The 14077-nt window shown below is 34.1% G+C and overlaps 2 protein-coding genes across 2 annotated transcripts; one reads left to right on the top strand and one right to left on the bottom strand.

Moving 5' to 3' along the window:
• Positions 1-113: 113 nt before the first annotated feature.
• LOC100257341 (uncharacterized) lies at positions 114-5784 on the bottom strand. The gene is made up of 14 exons (XM_002280672.4): positions 5343-5784; positions 4615-4726; positions 2998-3110; positions 2766-2888; positions 2476-2675; positions 2218-2293; positions 1835-1921; positions 1662-1742; positions 1539-1571; positions 1390-1443; positions 1238-1279; positions 1081-1159; positions 913-983; positions 114-622 (listed from the first exon to the last, which is right to left on the bottom strand). The coding sequence occupies exons 1-14, from the start codon at positions 5505-5507 to the stop codon at positions 539-541; spliced, it is 1320 nt and encodes a 439-aa protein (XP_002280708.1). The 5' UTR covers positions 5508-5784; the 3' UTR covers positions 114-538.
• Positions 5785-10474: 4690 nt separating this feature from the next.
• LOC100262458 (24-methylenesterol C-methyltransferase 2) lies at positions 10475-11900 on the top strand. Its single transcript, XM_002280657.5, has one exon. It carries the CDS (start codon positions 10567-10569, stop codon positions 11635-11637), a length of 1071 nt encoding a protein of 356 aa, XP_002280693.1. The 5' UTR covers positions 10475-10566; the 3' UTR covers positions 11638-11900.
• The last annotated feature ends 2177 nt before the right edge of the window (positions 11901-14077 follow it).

The raw sequence follows: 14077 nt of genomic DNA, 5'->3' as shown, positions 1-14077 counted from the left end.
TAAGCTTGCATCATATAATGTGCCCCCTTTTGGTAGTTTACAAAGAGTTTGAACTGTAAATGTCCATATTCCGAAAACAACGGGCCAAAAACCCTAAAAAATGGTGATGGAGATGGAGGGTAAAGAGAGACCATGGTTTGCTCATAATAATAAGATACAGTAATATGATATGCTCTCTTCTCAAAGCCAATGGACAGCTCATTTTAAAGGTTGAGTTCCTAGCCAACTAGGCTATTATCGAGATTACAATTGCGTTTAGGGGACAAAGCTAGTCTTTCTATAGTAACATGATTGCAGGATTCATAGTTATTTATACCTTCCAGGTTGGTTTCTTCCCTAGGTTCTTCCTCTAGGGTGCTTCTTCCATGTCAAAGTTGCAAACTGTTGTAGTACTTCAGTTCATTTTAGCTTCTGGTAGCTGTTTTTCCCGGTTTCTGCTAGAGCTTTCGAGGAATAAGATTTGCTTACTGAGCAGTATAAGGATTAGGAAGAAGCTTCTCCTTTTACATGTAGTAGTAGACCATACAAAGATTTGGAACTAGGCCTCGATGCTGTTGCTGGTTGGCTGACTTGAAATAGGAGGAACAGCCCTTATCATAGTACTCTGAATGAAGGCGATCATCTGCACATCAATTTTTGACTCATGAAACTGAATCCATGAAACATAAGATACAACAGAAATGTAAATTTGTCGATATTTGACTCGATAGAAATGCCAACTCTTGATAGATCAAGGCTCAATCAAGCTTATAAATGTTTGGATTCAAGTTGCATCATGTTAAATATTTCTGATTGGTTAAAAGTTTGCGATCATTTTTCCATGAGTTGGTGGTTAGTAATAGAAGTGGCTCTTTCAACTTTCACTTTCCATATGAAACTATGTTACAAAAGTAGTAAGGTAAGTGCTCTTACTGAAGCAAATCCAATGCACATGATGCTGAAACCAGGAAAATAAAATGGTGCTCCTTGAGATAAGAATAGAGCTGGAAGACAAGATCGATGAATCGTTAGTTTAGAACCCTACCTTTCTTCCTCCAAAGTATAAAAGACAAATGGGGTTCTTATCAACTCTCAGATTACCTGTTAGAGGACTAAAGATCAAGGGAGAAATTATCTGGGCTGAGGAACTTATGCCTGATATACAGCCTTGAGCCTTTCCCTGATACCGAACTAAACTTCAGTATACAATTAGATGGGTTATTTAGTCATAAGCTTGATGCCCTTTTGAGAAACGTACCTGCTCATTGGGGCCTACTTGCTTCGATGCGATGCTTCGTACCTGCAGGAATGCAGTGTCTTTGATTAGTGATTTGTGATGGACTTAGCTATTTGATAAGCATTTGTGCAATGTACTAGCGGTTCCAGGAGGAGACAGAGCTCAGAACTCACACAAGGGTTAGCAAATACTGCAAAAGCAGCCAACGCAGCAATGGCATATGGGACCTGCAATGTAGTTTAAAAATATGGATATCATCATACTTCTTGAAGGGTAGGAGGAGCTTGGTGATGCAGTAGGAAAAGGTATTGCAATGGATTACCCAGAATGACCAAGCGATGCTGTTGAGAAATATCTGCATGATTCCCGGAAACCAAACATCATATATTCAGTTTATAGACGGTCATACATGGAAAACATGAAGAAGATGAGAGGAGGTTTATACGTTTGTGCATCCCATGAAGAGCCCTATAGAGAGCAACTTCTCTTCTGATACTCGAGGCGCCAACAAGGGCATGAAAAGCAGCTGCAGAGACCACAAATGATGATGATTTTTTGAGAAAGAGGAGTCTATGAAACTGAAATGAAAGAAATCAAGGGTGATAGTAGAAAATATACTTGTGAAATGGTCCCCATGACCCCAACGATTAGCATTATGTCTGCAAACTGGTTTTTGTTGAAGTGAAACCGAGCCTTCAAGAAGTACTACAATGGCAAAAAATTTCCAACTTATTAGGACCAGAAGGGTCAAATTCAGAAGCACTCGACGTTAAGAATATCAGTAGGGTATTTCCCAAGCTGGAGTCATAATATTTAGAAGGCAAAGAAATTCTTATTGAGCTTGAAAAGAGCTTTTGATTTGATCATAATATGATATTAACTCAAATTGATCGTTTTAAAAGGTATACTATGTTGCAAGTATAGAAGAAAACATACCCAAAAGGAATTAAACAAAGTTATTATCATTTCCCATCTACCACACAATGGAGGAAGAAGAGTACCAACAGTGAGGCCTGGAGGCCACCCTCTGCAAGACCGTTGAAGAAGACGACGACTGCAGCCTGTGAAAATGCCGCCCTGTGACAAAAGGTTTTGCGAAGTATCTGGTATGTCAAAACATATAGAGAACAAGAAAACTGAGACTGATCACTTGGGATCATTCATCTCTTAATACTAAATGGACTTGGATTTGGAAAGCCAATGATCATGAAAAACCTAATATTTCATGCAAAAAATGAGAAGGAAAAAGCCTCAAGTACCTGCACTTCAACAAGCTGATCAGGTCTCCAACAGATGGAATTTTCTTGAATGTCTGTATCTTCTCCGATGAGTTACCATCGTCAGGACTCATACCCGGTTCTTTTTTCAATAATGCCTGTGAAGAATCGCCTTTGGGGAAAGTCTCCTTGAGGAAAACTCTCATGTAAACGGTTGCAATCATCGATACAAGGGTGGCAACCTGACTCAAAAATACGGTAGGAACATGAGAAACCAACTCACTGACGAGGAAGGAAACAAGAGAAGATCTAGACTGTATGAGAACAAGAACCTGAAAGGTGGAGGCAGTGGAGAGGAAGCGGGCGGCTAGGGTTCCACAGACAAAGGCAGCAGATGCTACCCCAGATAGAACTCCGAAAGCTGAGGCTCGTTGGCCTTCTGAAATGTTGTCTGCCTGAGAAGAAAGAAAGAAAGAGAAAGAAAGAGAGAAAAATGTAATGGCAAATGTATAGAGTTCAAAGCTAATATTACAAGCTGATGGGTTGTTGTTTAAGATCATTTACCACATATGCGAGAGCAAGGCAGTTTATACTGCCTTCACCAACCATGGCAGTAAGAGTCCTGATCACAAAGTATGCGTAGAAGGAGGTGGTAGTCCTGCTATATGCCAATATAGCTGTAAAAAGGTACTTCTATTAGTATAACCACGTAATCTCTCCTCTCAAAACAAACGGGACATGGGGTTTTGTGGCTGTTTTTTAGATGAGATGACTCAAATCATTTTTTCTGACAAGTAATATTAGAGCTAGATTATAGGTTGGAATTCTTTAGTTATATGTTGGGGCAGGAAGGAATTTTTAGTTGCTCCTTATGAATGTGATGACTGTAAATGACCACATGATGATTGTGTATGGTCAAAGATAATTAGGTCTCATTATCAGCCTCAGGATGGGTCAAGACCCAAGTTGGGCGCATTGTGGAGAGTAAGTCCCACTATGTACCTCTGGCTGGTTAAGCCTCGAGATGAATACTTCCTATTTGAATTATACAGAGGTAGTCCTTGATTGTAACACTTTGTATTTCCAGCTTTTTTTCTACACTACCAACCCGACGGTCCATGCTTCCATGGACCACAGAGGCACAAGGTGACAATGAAGCCACTGAGAATTGGAAAAAGGAAAAGACAAATAGGAAGTAAAGAGTATTAGCCAACCACCCCCCGCCGCCCCACCCCCCAAGAAAAATCAAAAGATACTTGATCAGGTGAAAGCACTTGTTTAAAGAATCGAGTCTTTAGTCTTTCCAGTGCTTTTCTCTACACTAGCAACCCAATAGTCCATGCCTCCAGGGTCCACAGAACCACAAAGTGAAGGTGAAGTAATGGGAATTGGAAAAGGGGAAAGACAAATGCCTAACTAGAGCTAGGAGCCTAGGAATGAATAGTATTAGCCACGAACCCCAAAGAGCTAAAGAGGGTGAGTAAAAGTGGTTGCTGCCTGCCATACTCTTTCTTCTTTCTTGCTCAAGAAGATTATCTGAAAGTGAAAGAGGAAAAATCTACTGTGTATGCCATATGGTTTCCCATTGCTCTTCTTCAGAAATGGGACCATTAATTGAGCATAATGTGAATTATATATTTGGCTACGACTTAAAAGTTACAATCAGTTTTATTATTAAGTAAAAATATTTTTAATTCCAAATTACCATTTTACCCTCTGCCCTATGGACCTTCTCAGATCCATGATTGTGACCTCCATGGCTCTCCCCATCAGAACTGCTCCACGCCTCCTTGACCCAAGAATCACCATCATCGGTTTTAAATTATTTTGAAATTTTTAAGTAAAAAATAAATAATAAATTTTAAGTCAGTAACTTGAAATAATAATTTAACTTATAAGTAGAGTCGTAACATTGTAAACAACCAAGTCCCAAATACGAATCTTAAGAGGCAAAACTATACTTCCAAAGTCCTAAAATTGAACACTACTGAGGTCCCATGATTCAAAATGCGTATGATTTTAGGTGCAATAATGCTTAGTTTGAAATAGAAATAGTTCTAACTCAGTGGATACTAAGGGTCAACCACAAAGCTACTAAAAACCTTATGGACGCTTTGCTTTGGCTCCACACAATATTGCAGGAGGAAGCATCAATCATTAAGCAAGAGATAATCTTCTTACCCAAGGGAATGATGGAGAGGGCCATTGGAATTGTGAGCAGAGCCTTCCTTCCATATTCATCAGACAAATTCCCAATTACAGGTGTCATCACAACGGTTCCCAGTCCTATAATCTGCAATATTCGTATCAGATTTTGTTGTCTTCATGATCATTGTAAAAAAAGAGAAAAAACTCTTAAGTTTCATATGGAAAGTTGAAGTTAAGCTTGGCGGAAGGAAAATTCAACCAACAGAAGCATATGTCAGTCCAAAGCTTTTAATTGTTGCTTGTCTTTCTCAAATTTTGCTTTTGTTTTTTTCCCAGAATTTCTTCTCAAATATTTGTCGGGTTCCTCTCATGATGGAGGAAAAACCCGGAAAAAAAATGGGATGTGTTTGGATGGCTATGAACACCCAATTCAGTAGGTCTGAAAGTTAGGTAGAGAATCCCGACACTTGGACCTGACTCCCGGGTGTATCAAGTTTGCCCACGCGTCCGGGAGAGATAATAAAAATGAGGAAATGAAAAAAACCCAAAAAAGAAAAAAAAAAAAATCTAAGTTTGGCTTGTTTGGTTAGTGGGAAAATTTCCCTTTTCCTTTTTCTCTCATTTTCTTCCATGGACTCGAACCAAGAAGCATAAAACTTAAAAGAAAAAACACACAAAAGAGAATAAAAAACAGAGAGGAAGAAAAAGGAAATCAGAAAACACAAAATCACACTGAAATTAGTATATGTATACACACATACCGCCTGCTGGAAACCAGAGAGGTAAATGGCGAGAGAGCATTCGTCTTTACCGGGGCAGAGCGCAGACATGGTGACGTCAGTAATGGCCGGAATCACTATGAAGGCGGAGAAACTCCCCAGCAAAACCGTCACGAAGAGGTGTGTCAGGCCTGCCAACTTCTCCATCGCCCCTCACCCACAAAGCCTCTTCTGCTTCTTCTTCTTCTTCCTTTATGCTATAATTCGGAGAATGAGTACACGTATATCCCTTTAGACTTTTTTCTTTTTTTCTTTTTTCACCTTTAAATTAGATCCGAAGTTCCTCTCGCACTTTGAGAGAATTGACAAAATAACTTTGACGCTGAGTGTACGTAGCTTCCAAGTTCTTTCCAGGGGTAAATGCTTTCACTTGATTTCTACAGTAGTTTGTTTTTGAAACAAAAGAAGGTAATGGAGATGATTAGCGGTCTGGTAGTGTTGTTGTTTGAAGTGCTTTTTTCCAAAAAGCGCTTTTACGAGAGGATGTTTATCTAGAAAATGGTACAAGTAATTTTTTATATTTTTTAAATTTTATCAAATATTTCACGTGCTTTTTACAATAATTTTAAAAAATATTTATTTTTTAAATATTAAAAAAACTATAAACGGTTGTAAAATCATTTTTAATCATTTGATAACTTTTTTCGAAAATAATTCTGAAAATTAATTTTTCAAAACAGTTTTTAAAAATTATTATTTAATTTTTATATAACAAATATTTATTTGAAAATTTAAAATAATTTAACATATTTTTAATATTTTTAAATATATTTTAAAAATAATTTTTATATTCGGTATTTTATTTTAAATTATTTTATATGTTTATATAATTATTTCTTAAAAGATGTTATCCAAAAACAGTTGAGTTTTGTTTTTAAGAATTAAAATAAAAAATATTATTTGTTTATTAAACATATTTTTTGTTTTAAAGAACAAAAATTTTAAATCGGATCCTGGACCCTGTGAGGTGTGGTTTTTAGCATATGGTAAGGGAGTAAGTGAATGTTGACAGTGAAAGTCAAAGCAGTAGGTGAATTTTGAGAGTGAAAGTCAAACCACAGAAGGGTGTGGATGAAGTGATCCTTTCTCTCCTTTATCAGTAACGTATACGATATTACGTCGATTTGACTCGTTTAGACTTATTTTTATAATATAAGATATAATGTATATGATTTTACGTCGATTTGATTTCTCAATTAGACATATTTTTATAATATAAGATATTTTATAAAAGATGATTGGATTTGGACTTCTCGTATAGGAGATGATAATTCGTTATTTTTATATAAAAAATGTTCATCAAAGTAATACGTAAACACTACAATAACTTCCATACATGAATTGATTAACCATGCCTACATACGTAAAAAAGAATTTTTTATTATATTATAGAAACTAAAATAAAATATGCCAATAAAAATACAAAAATAATTTGAAAAATGATTTTTTTTTTTAATATTAAGGAAACTAAAGATAGTACTATAGTATTGTGCGTGAATAGGGTTAAGTAATTTTTAACTAGCATATAGTGTGTGTGGTTTTTTTTTTTTTTTTTAATTTATAAAAATCATATCTTTTTATGTATGTCAGTGCTAAAATTAGGTGTTTTGTTTATATTCAAATGCAAATTTAATTTTTGATAGTTTTTTTTCTAATTGGATTATTATTAATAAACATTTTGTATATTAAAAGTGTTTCAAATAAAAATCATTCATAAATGTATTAAAATTTATATTTGATAATGATTTTAAAAAACGTTTTTCATTTTTAATACTTGAAAATTAAAATTTTAAATTATTAAAACAAATTGAAAGTGTTTCTTAAAATCATTACCTAATCGATTAGAATAATTTAAAAGTATTTTGTAAATAGCATGTTTAAGTTTTTAACATAAAAAAAAATGTTTTTGAAAAGAAAATAAGATATTTGACCAAAATTAAGAAATATTTAAAACAAATTTGCTTGTAATGTTTTTGGTGATTTTACAAGAATATTTTTAAAATGATTATTATAACATATTATAAAAAATATTAAGTTTTTATTTTTTAAAATATTAAAACGTGTAGATATTATCTGCTCTAATTCCAATAAATCTTGGTTAATTTATAACATATTTACAAGATTAAGAAGAATTTATACGTATAGAATCTTATAAATTTTTTACCAAATATCCAAAATAAAAATTTCAAAATCTTTTCTCAATGAAAAAATGTTTTCTTGCTACACATTTAGGATCATCAAGCCTCAATTTTCTTCCAATTCCGTAGGGCCAAGAACTTTTGACGTTATCTTGTAAATAAACCACCACTTTTTGCGGCAATGGAGCTCTGCACAACAGTGTCTTCCGTAATGGCAGCACTTACTTTGGCATCTTCCACTTGGTTTGCCAAAAAGCTTGACAGCTGACGACCAATTCATATGTCTCCATCAATGTAAATGAAAATAAATTTCAATTTTATGTCTATCATTGAAGGCCCTTGAATTATGGAGATGGACCCACACTATCACTTTGGCTCATAATAATACAACATATATACAACCATGTTGGATTAAGCTCTGCTTAAAAGTCAATTTAAATAATAATTCATCACCTTAAATTCTTAAATTAGGGTTTTATGAGTATGTTAATTATCCAATAATTAATTAATTCCAACACTTCAAATTATAATCCTAAATTTTTGTTATATTTATTAAGTAAAGAATTTTTTTTTCTCATATTTAATTATCATAAAAATATGAAAAAAAAATATATAAATAAAATTAGTGAAATATTTATATATTTTGAAGAAAAATAAATGAAATAAATTTTAAAAAGTAAATAAAATAATTTAGATATATTTTTTTATTTTTTTCATATTTTTCCACAATAAAACATAGGGTTAATCACTTCATCGTTGATGCAATTAAATTATAGATTTTGTTAATTTATGTTATTTTATTTTTGGTTAGATTAGGGATGACAATAGGTGGGGTTGCAATGGGTCCCCTATCTTGTCTCCTAGTTTATTAAAAATAATTCTCATTCCCACCGACTAAAAAACTTTAAGTGTCACAAGATATGCAAATTTCTTATACCCATCCCATCTTATCTTGTTTAAAATATATATATATATTTAATTATATTAAAATAAATATATTTTATAAATAATTAAAATATTATATTTTTTATAACTTATTTTATCAAAAAGTAAAATTTTATTTTATATATATTAACAATAGAAAAATAAATTTTAAATTAATTTAATTTTATATAATAAAGGTGGGGTAGAGCAAGGGTCAAGGCAAGGCAAGGCAATACCCAAACTCATCATGAAATTGTCTTAGTTTTAAAAAAACTCTTAAACCCATCCTTAACATGTTTATTTAAATTTCAATAGTGAAATTTTTATGAGTCAAATACCAACATTTTCCCTTTGTCATGATCAATATTACAACTGCTTTAAGCTATTTAATTGAAGTCATTAGAATAATAAAGAACCCCAAATTATGAGTTCTTTTTTATTATAGACAAATCTTAGTAGATAGTTAGGAATTATTCTTTCAAAATTTTGATTTAATTTAAAATTAGGAAATTTTAATCTTAATTTTTTCGTGACAGACAATCAGTACTTATTTTATTTTAATTGCATTTTTTAATGTTAAGAAACATCCATCAAAACAATAAAAAGTAATGAATAATAAATAATACAAAATTAGAAGTAAGATATATGCATGACCATGACCTTTTTTATTTATTATTATAACCACACTCTCTACTCAATATTGTTTGGTTCATGGTTACAACAATGCACACGCAATCCACTAGTTACTCTTGATTTTGCTTTTTATCGGGTCCATACCCTCAAAAAGCATCGATAGTGCGTTGTGAAAGCTCTCCATATATGACTTTTTCTCATTCATTTCCTGAGTGATGTGAGATACTACATTTTTTTTCTAAGTTTAGAAAAAAAAAAATTATTCAAAATTACAAGAACCAATGATCTTTGAAGCTTATGATATTGTGTCATTGAAAAATGTTGAGGGCATCTTTGCACTTTTAAGAGCATCCTACATTATACCTTTGAACCCCACCTCGGGTGTGACCTTTTAATTTAATTCCAGGCATGCTATCTTTTATAAGTTAGTCCCATATGTTTTATTTTATTTTTATTTTATAAAAAGACTAATTTTACAATAAACAATTGTCAAAAATAATATAAATAATAAACCCTAAATTATATTTAGATAGAAGAAACAAATGTTGGTGTCAATTTATAAATATTTTTTGGTTGATGGCTAAGTTTGGGAGAAGAAAATTTTGTCTTATGATTTGTTAAAAAACGGAAAAATGAGAAAAGAAGAAGAAGAATGTACAGAAAAAATGAGAAGGTTATTTTAAATTTTTTAGTATATCGGAAATATACCAATGACTTAATATAAATTATATTAAGGTGGATGTGTAAATTGAGCATATACTATATATATATATATATATATATATATATATATTAGGTGGTAATTAGAATGTATTTGGTAATGATTTTAGGAAATTTTTTTAGATATTTTTTAATACTTGAAAGATAAAAAGGATTAGAAATGTTTCGTAAAATTATAAACAAACACAATCTAAGACAATGATTCTTGGAAGTGTTTGTTTGTAGTATTTCTATTGCTTAAAATTTTTATATTTTAAGTATTAAAAATATTAAAAATGCTTCATAAATTCATTGTCAAATGTACTTTTTGAGCCCGTTTGATAGTGATTTTAGAAAACGTTTTTAATATTTTTAATACTTAAAATTTTTTATCATTTAAGTGTTAAAAATGTTATAAATACTTTCTAGAATCACTTATAAATCGTACTTTACAATGTGTTTGTTAGTGATTCTTGAAACCATTTTTAGTATTTTTTAAATATTAAAAATACTTCCTAAAATCATTGTAAAATATGTTCTTAGAATATATTTGATAATAATTTTAAAAAATATTTTTAGTATTTCTAATAATTGAAAAATTTTAGAAACACTTTTTAAAATCACTAAAGCATCTTTGGAAGTATTCTAAAAAAAGGTTTCTAGTCTTTCTATAGTTTGAAACATAAAAATTATCAAGTCTTTGATAAAATATAGAAACACTTCGTTGTAAAACACACTCTTAACCCCATTCCAAATTACTCTGGACTTAAAAACTAACCTGGCTGTCACTCTCGCATTGCCCGCTCTTCACTATGGACTCCCTGGCTCTGTTTTGTACAGCTTCTCTTGTCGCCGGCGGTGTGTACTGGTTCGTCTTCCTCCTTGGCGCTGCCGAGCGTAAAGGCAAACGAGCCGTACACCTCTCTGGCGGCTCCATCTCCGGAGACAAAGTCCGGGACAATTACAAGCAATACTGGTCATTCTTCCGCCGTCCTAAGGAGATCGAGACCGCCGAAAAAGTTCCGGCGTTCGTCGACACTTTCTACAACCTCGTCACTGACATTTATGAGTGGGGCTGGGGCCAGTCGTTCCACTTCTCGCCGTCCGTGGCCGGGAAGTCGCACCGAGATGCCACGCGCGTCCACGAAGAGATGGCTGCAGATCTACTCGGAATCCGAGCCGGAGATCGGGTACTCGACGCAGGATGCGGCGTCGGCGGGCCGATGCGAGCCATCGCGAGGCACTCCGGTGCTAATGTAGTTGGAATCACGATCAATGAGTACCAGGTGAACCGCGCTCACTTACACAACAAGAAAGCTGGTCTCGAATCGCAATGCGAGGTGGTATGCGGTAACTTTCTCGAAATGCCGTTCCCGGATAACTCTTTCGACGGCGCCTACTCGATCGAAGCGACGTGCCACGCGCCGAAGCTCGAAGAGGTTTACAGCGAGATTTTTAGGGTTTTGAAGCCTGGGTCAATGTATGTCTCATATGAATGGGTAACTACTGAATTGTACAGAGAAGATGATGCAGAGCATGTGGAGATCATACAGGGAATTGAGAGGGGTGATGCATTGCCTGGACTGAGGAGTTACAGAGACATTGTAGAAATTGCGCGAAAAGTCGGGTTTGAGGTGGTGAAAGAGAAGGATTTGGCGAAGCCTCCGGCAGGGCCGTGGTGGGCTAGGTTGAAGATGGGGAGAATTGCGTATTGGAGGAACCATATACTGGTAACAGTGCTTGGTTGGTTGGGGATTGCTCCGAAAGGGGTTGTTGATGTGCATGAGATGCTGTTCAAGACTGCTGATTATTTGACTAGAGGTGGAGAGACTGGGATTTTCACTCCTATGCACATGATCCTCTGTAGAAAACCCGAATCATAGTGTGCCTATTCGAGTTGGGCATCACGGAGGTGCTCTTCGATGTGCTTTCCCTCTATTTCATTGGTTCATTGTTGTTGCAATTTGGCTTTGGTCATCATTGTTTTAAGTTTTTACTTGTGATTTATTTTTCGTTAGTAATTGCGGTAGGTATGTGTGTTAGGGAGGGTTTTGGGCATTGAAGTAGTTGGGTTCATCTCTAATTATAGAAAGGTACTTCGGAATTGTCCTCTAACCTATCTAATAAATTCAATTGATTTGGTCAATTTCTTTTGTGTTTTAGACTTTGATGTTCAATTGCATTTAAAATGTAAAGTGATTGGAATGCTAGATTTGAGAATGTTTGAGAGAGGACATTCTCAGAATTAGAATGCAGGCCAACATTGTACTTCAATTAGTTAACTGGAGCTGTTTTATGCTTTATCTTTGATGTGTCTGTGATTTGGTTGGGAAGTTTGTGTTTGGTTGCTCGACCTGTAAGGTTGCTCTGAGGAAAGGTCGTACATATGACTCTGCATGCAGCTGTGTAGACTGCAGTTTTGGTATCAAATTGAAAATGTTAAGAAGACATAGCTAGTGATTTAGCTAGCTGTATGAGATACCTCTCTTGTATGGGAAACATGTGAGGGCCACTTGTGACCCATGTGTGCCTTAGATGTCTGAGGCAGCCAGCAAGGACATGGAGAGGTGGATTTGGTGTATTGGTTAAATGCTAAAGAATCAACAATTGAATAATACCCTTGATAGAAGAAGTGGGAATATGGTCTCGAAGAAGAACGTTTGGTTCATTACCATTAAAAAACCTTAGAAGCTTTAATGAGAAGTTGTGCCATATGGCCATGAGGCATAAGGAAAACATTAAAAAGGACTAAAAGAAAAAGAAAAAGTAAAAAAAGAATAACTCTAGAAGTTTTTTTTGACATTTTATTTGTGATTATGCAACTTCAAATGAGAATCCATCTACTTATCATGAACCTATCATTATTTGTGATTACGCAATTTCAGTGCTTTGTGTGTTATGCTACTTTTTTCCAGTGTGGAGGTAAATAATTAGTTTTCTTGGAATGGAGGTAAATAATCAGTGTGCAATAGAAGAATAGTTGAAGGTTCTGACTTTTGAGTGATCTTTGTGGGCAGTTAAAGACTCTAAAGTCTTTTTGCTTAAGCTGTTTTGGGACAGAAATCAACTGCTGCTTACTTGATTTTGTAGATAGTTTAAGCATGAATCGCATGATGCAACCGTAGTTGTTGTTGTTGATGGTTTATCTATCAAAAAAAGTAGTTGCTGTTGATGGTTGGCTATCAAAAAAGAGGTAGTTGTTGTTGGTTCTTTTTTGGCCTTGGTGTGATTTGTATACCTCCCATACATTGTATCCTTTTGCCTACAAAAAAAATGACTTAATAATGCAAATTTTTGGTTTATGTTCTATGCCTATTCTTTGATGTGCCAAGATAGGTTTTAGCCTGTACATTGTAGCTTCTCTTAGATTAGACTATATTGTAGCTTTCCTTAGATTATACCATACAGTAATATGTGATATAATTTTTATAGCGTGGATGCTTTTGTTCAAGGGTTATTATATTCTTTGCAGATCTCCATGCTAAAGTTCAATGGAGAGGTGCATCATATGATGACATCCATTAAAACTTGAGAGCATAGCCTTATAGATTAGTCGCATGGGGCCCTAACTTTCCTGTTTCTGTTTTTATTTTCTGGGATAAAAGTGAGATCTTTACTCTCTTTTTTTACTCATTGTGGAAGACACTTCACCATTTTCTTCATAATTCTGACAAGGCAGAGTTCTATTGGTGAAATTGATTCAGTGGTCCAAGAAAGGTCAGGTTAATGAATGGAGATATATCTAAAATGTGTGGTCCATAAATCTTCCTTCTTAGGCAGTAAAAATACCTTTAAATCTGATGATAACATGTAACGTTGTTGAAGCAAGCAGTTTTCTCTGTGGGCTGCTGATGTGGTCTGGCTCATATGGATAGTTGCAATTGCAGCTGAAGTTGCAATGGTAGCAGTGTAATGGTAGTGGGTTATGACCCATCTTAACTCAAAATAATACTTGAGAATTTTTAATCAACCAAATGTACTCATCATTTTTCCATATATTATATGTATTGATTGTTGCTTGACGCACTTGCGATCTATTGTTTGATTGTCCCAATTATGCTGTGTGACAGACACTTTAAAATTTGATACCAACTAAAAATCTGCTATGTTGTGTTTAGTGCCTTTTGTTTTATATATACTATGTGGGTCAAGTTGTGTTTAGTGCCTTTTTTTTATATGTATACTGTCAAAGTACTGTACATTATCTTTTTGTTCGGCAGTAATAACATTTTATAAACAAGCACCAAGAAAACAGGTCACTAAGGTACACAGAAGTTCACAGTACTTTACATAAAATAGGGATGTAAAACCTTTTTATGCTTT

The sequence above is a fragment of the Vitis vinifera genome, chromosome 3 (genome assembly GCF_030704535.1).
Source record: "Vitis vinifera cultivar Pinot Noir 40024 chromosome 3, ASM3070453v1".
In the NCBI taxonomy this organism is placed as follows: domain Eukaryota; kingdom Viridiplantae; phylum Streptophyta; class Magnoliopsida; order Vitales; family Vitaceae; genus Vitis; species Vitis vinifera.
The sequence above is the reverse complement of the archived record's forward strand: the minus strand, read 5'-3'. Positions and strand labels throughout refer to the sequence as shown.

Bases quoted from the DNA above. Each gene is read 5' to 3' on its own strand.
- LOC100262458 (XM_002280657.5), top strand. From the start codon at position 10,567: ATGGACTCCCTGGCTCTGTTTTGTACAGCTTCTCTTGTCGCCGGCGGT.
- LOC100257341 (XM_002280672.4), bottom strand. From the start codon at position 5,507: ATGGAGAAGTTGGCAGGCCTGACACACCTCTTCGTGACGGTTTTGCTG. The intron at 4,727-5,342 runs GTATGTGTGTAT...CGAATATTGCAG, and splicing joins TCTCTGGTTTCCAGCAGGCG to ATTATAGGACTGGGAACCGT. The intron at 2,294-2,475 runs GTACTTGAGGCT...CTTTTGTCACAG, and splicing joins ATCAGCTTGTTGAAGTGCAG to GGCGGCATTTTCACAGGCTG.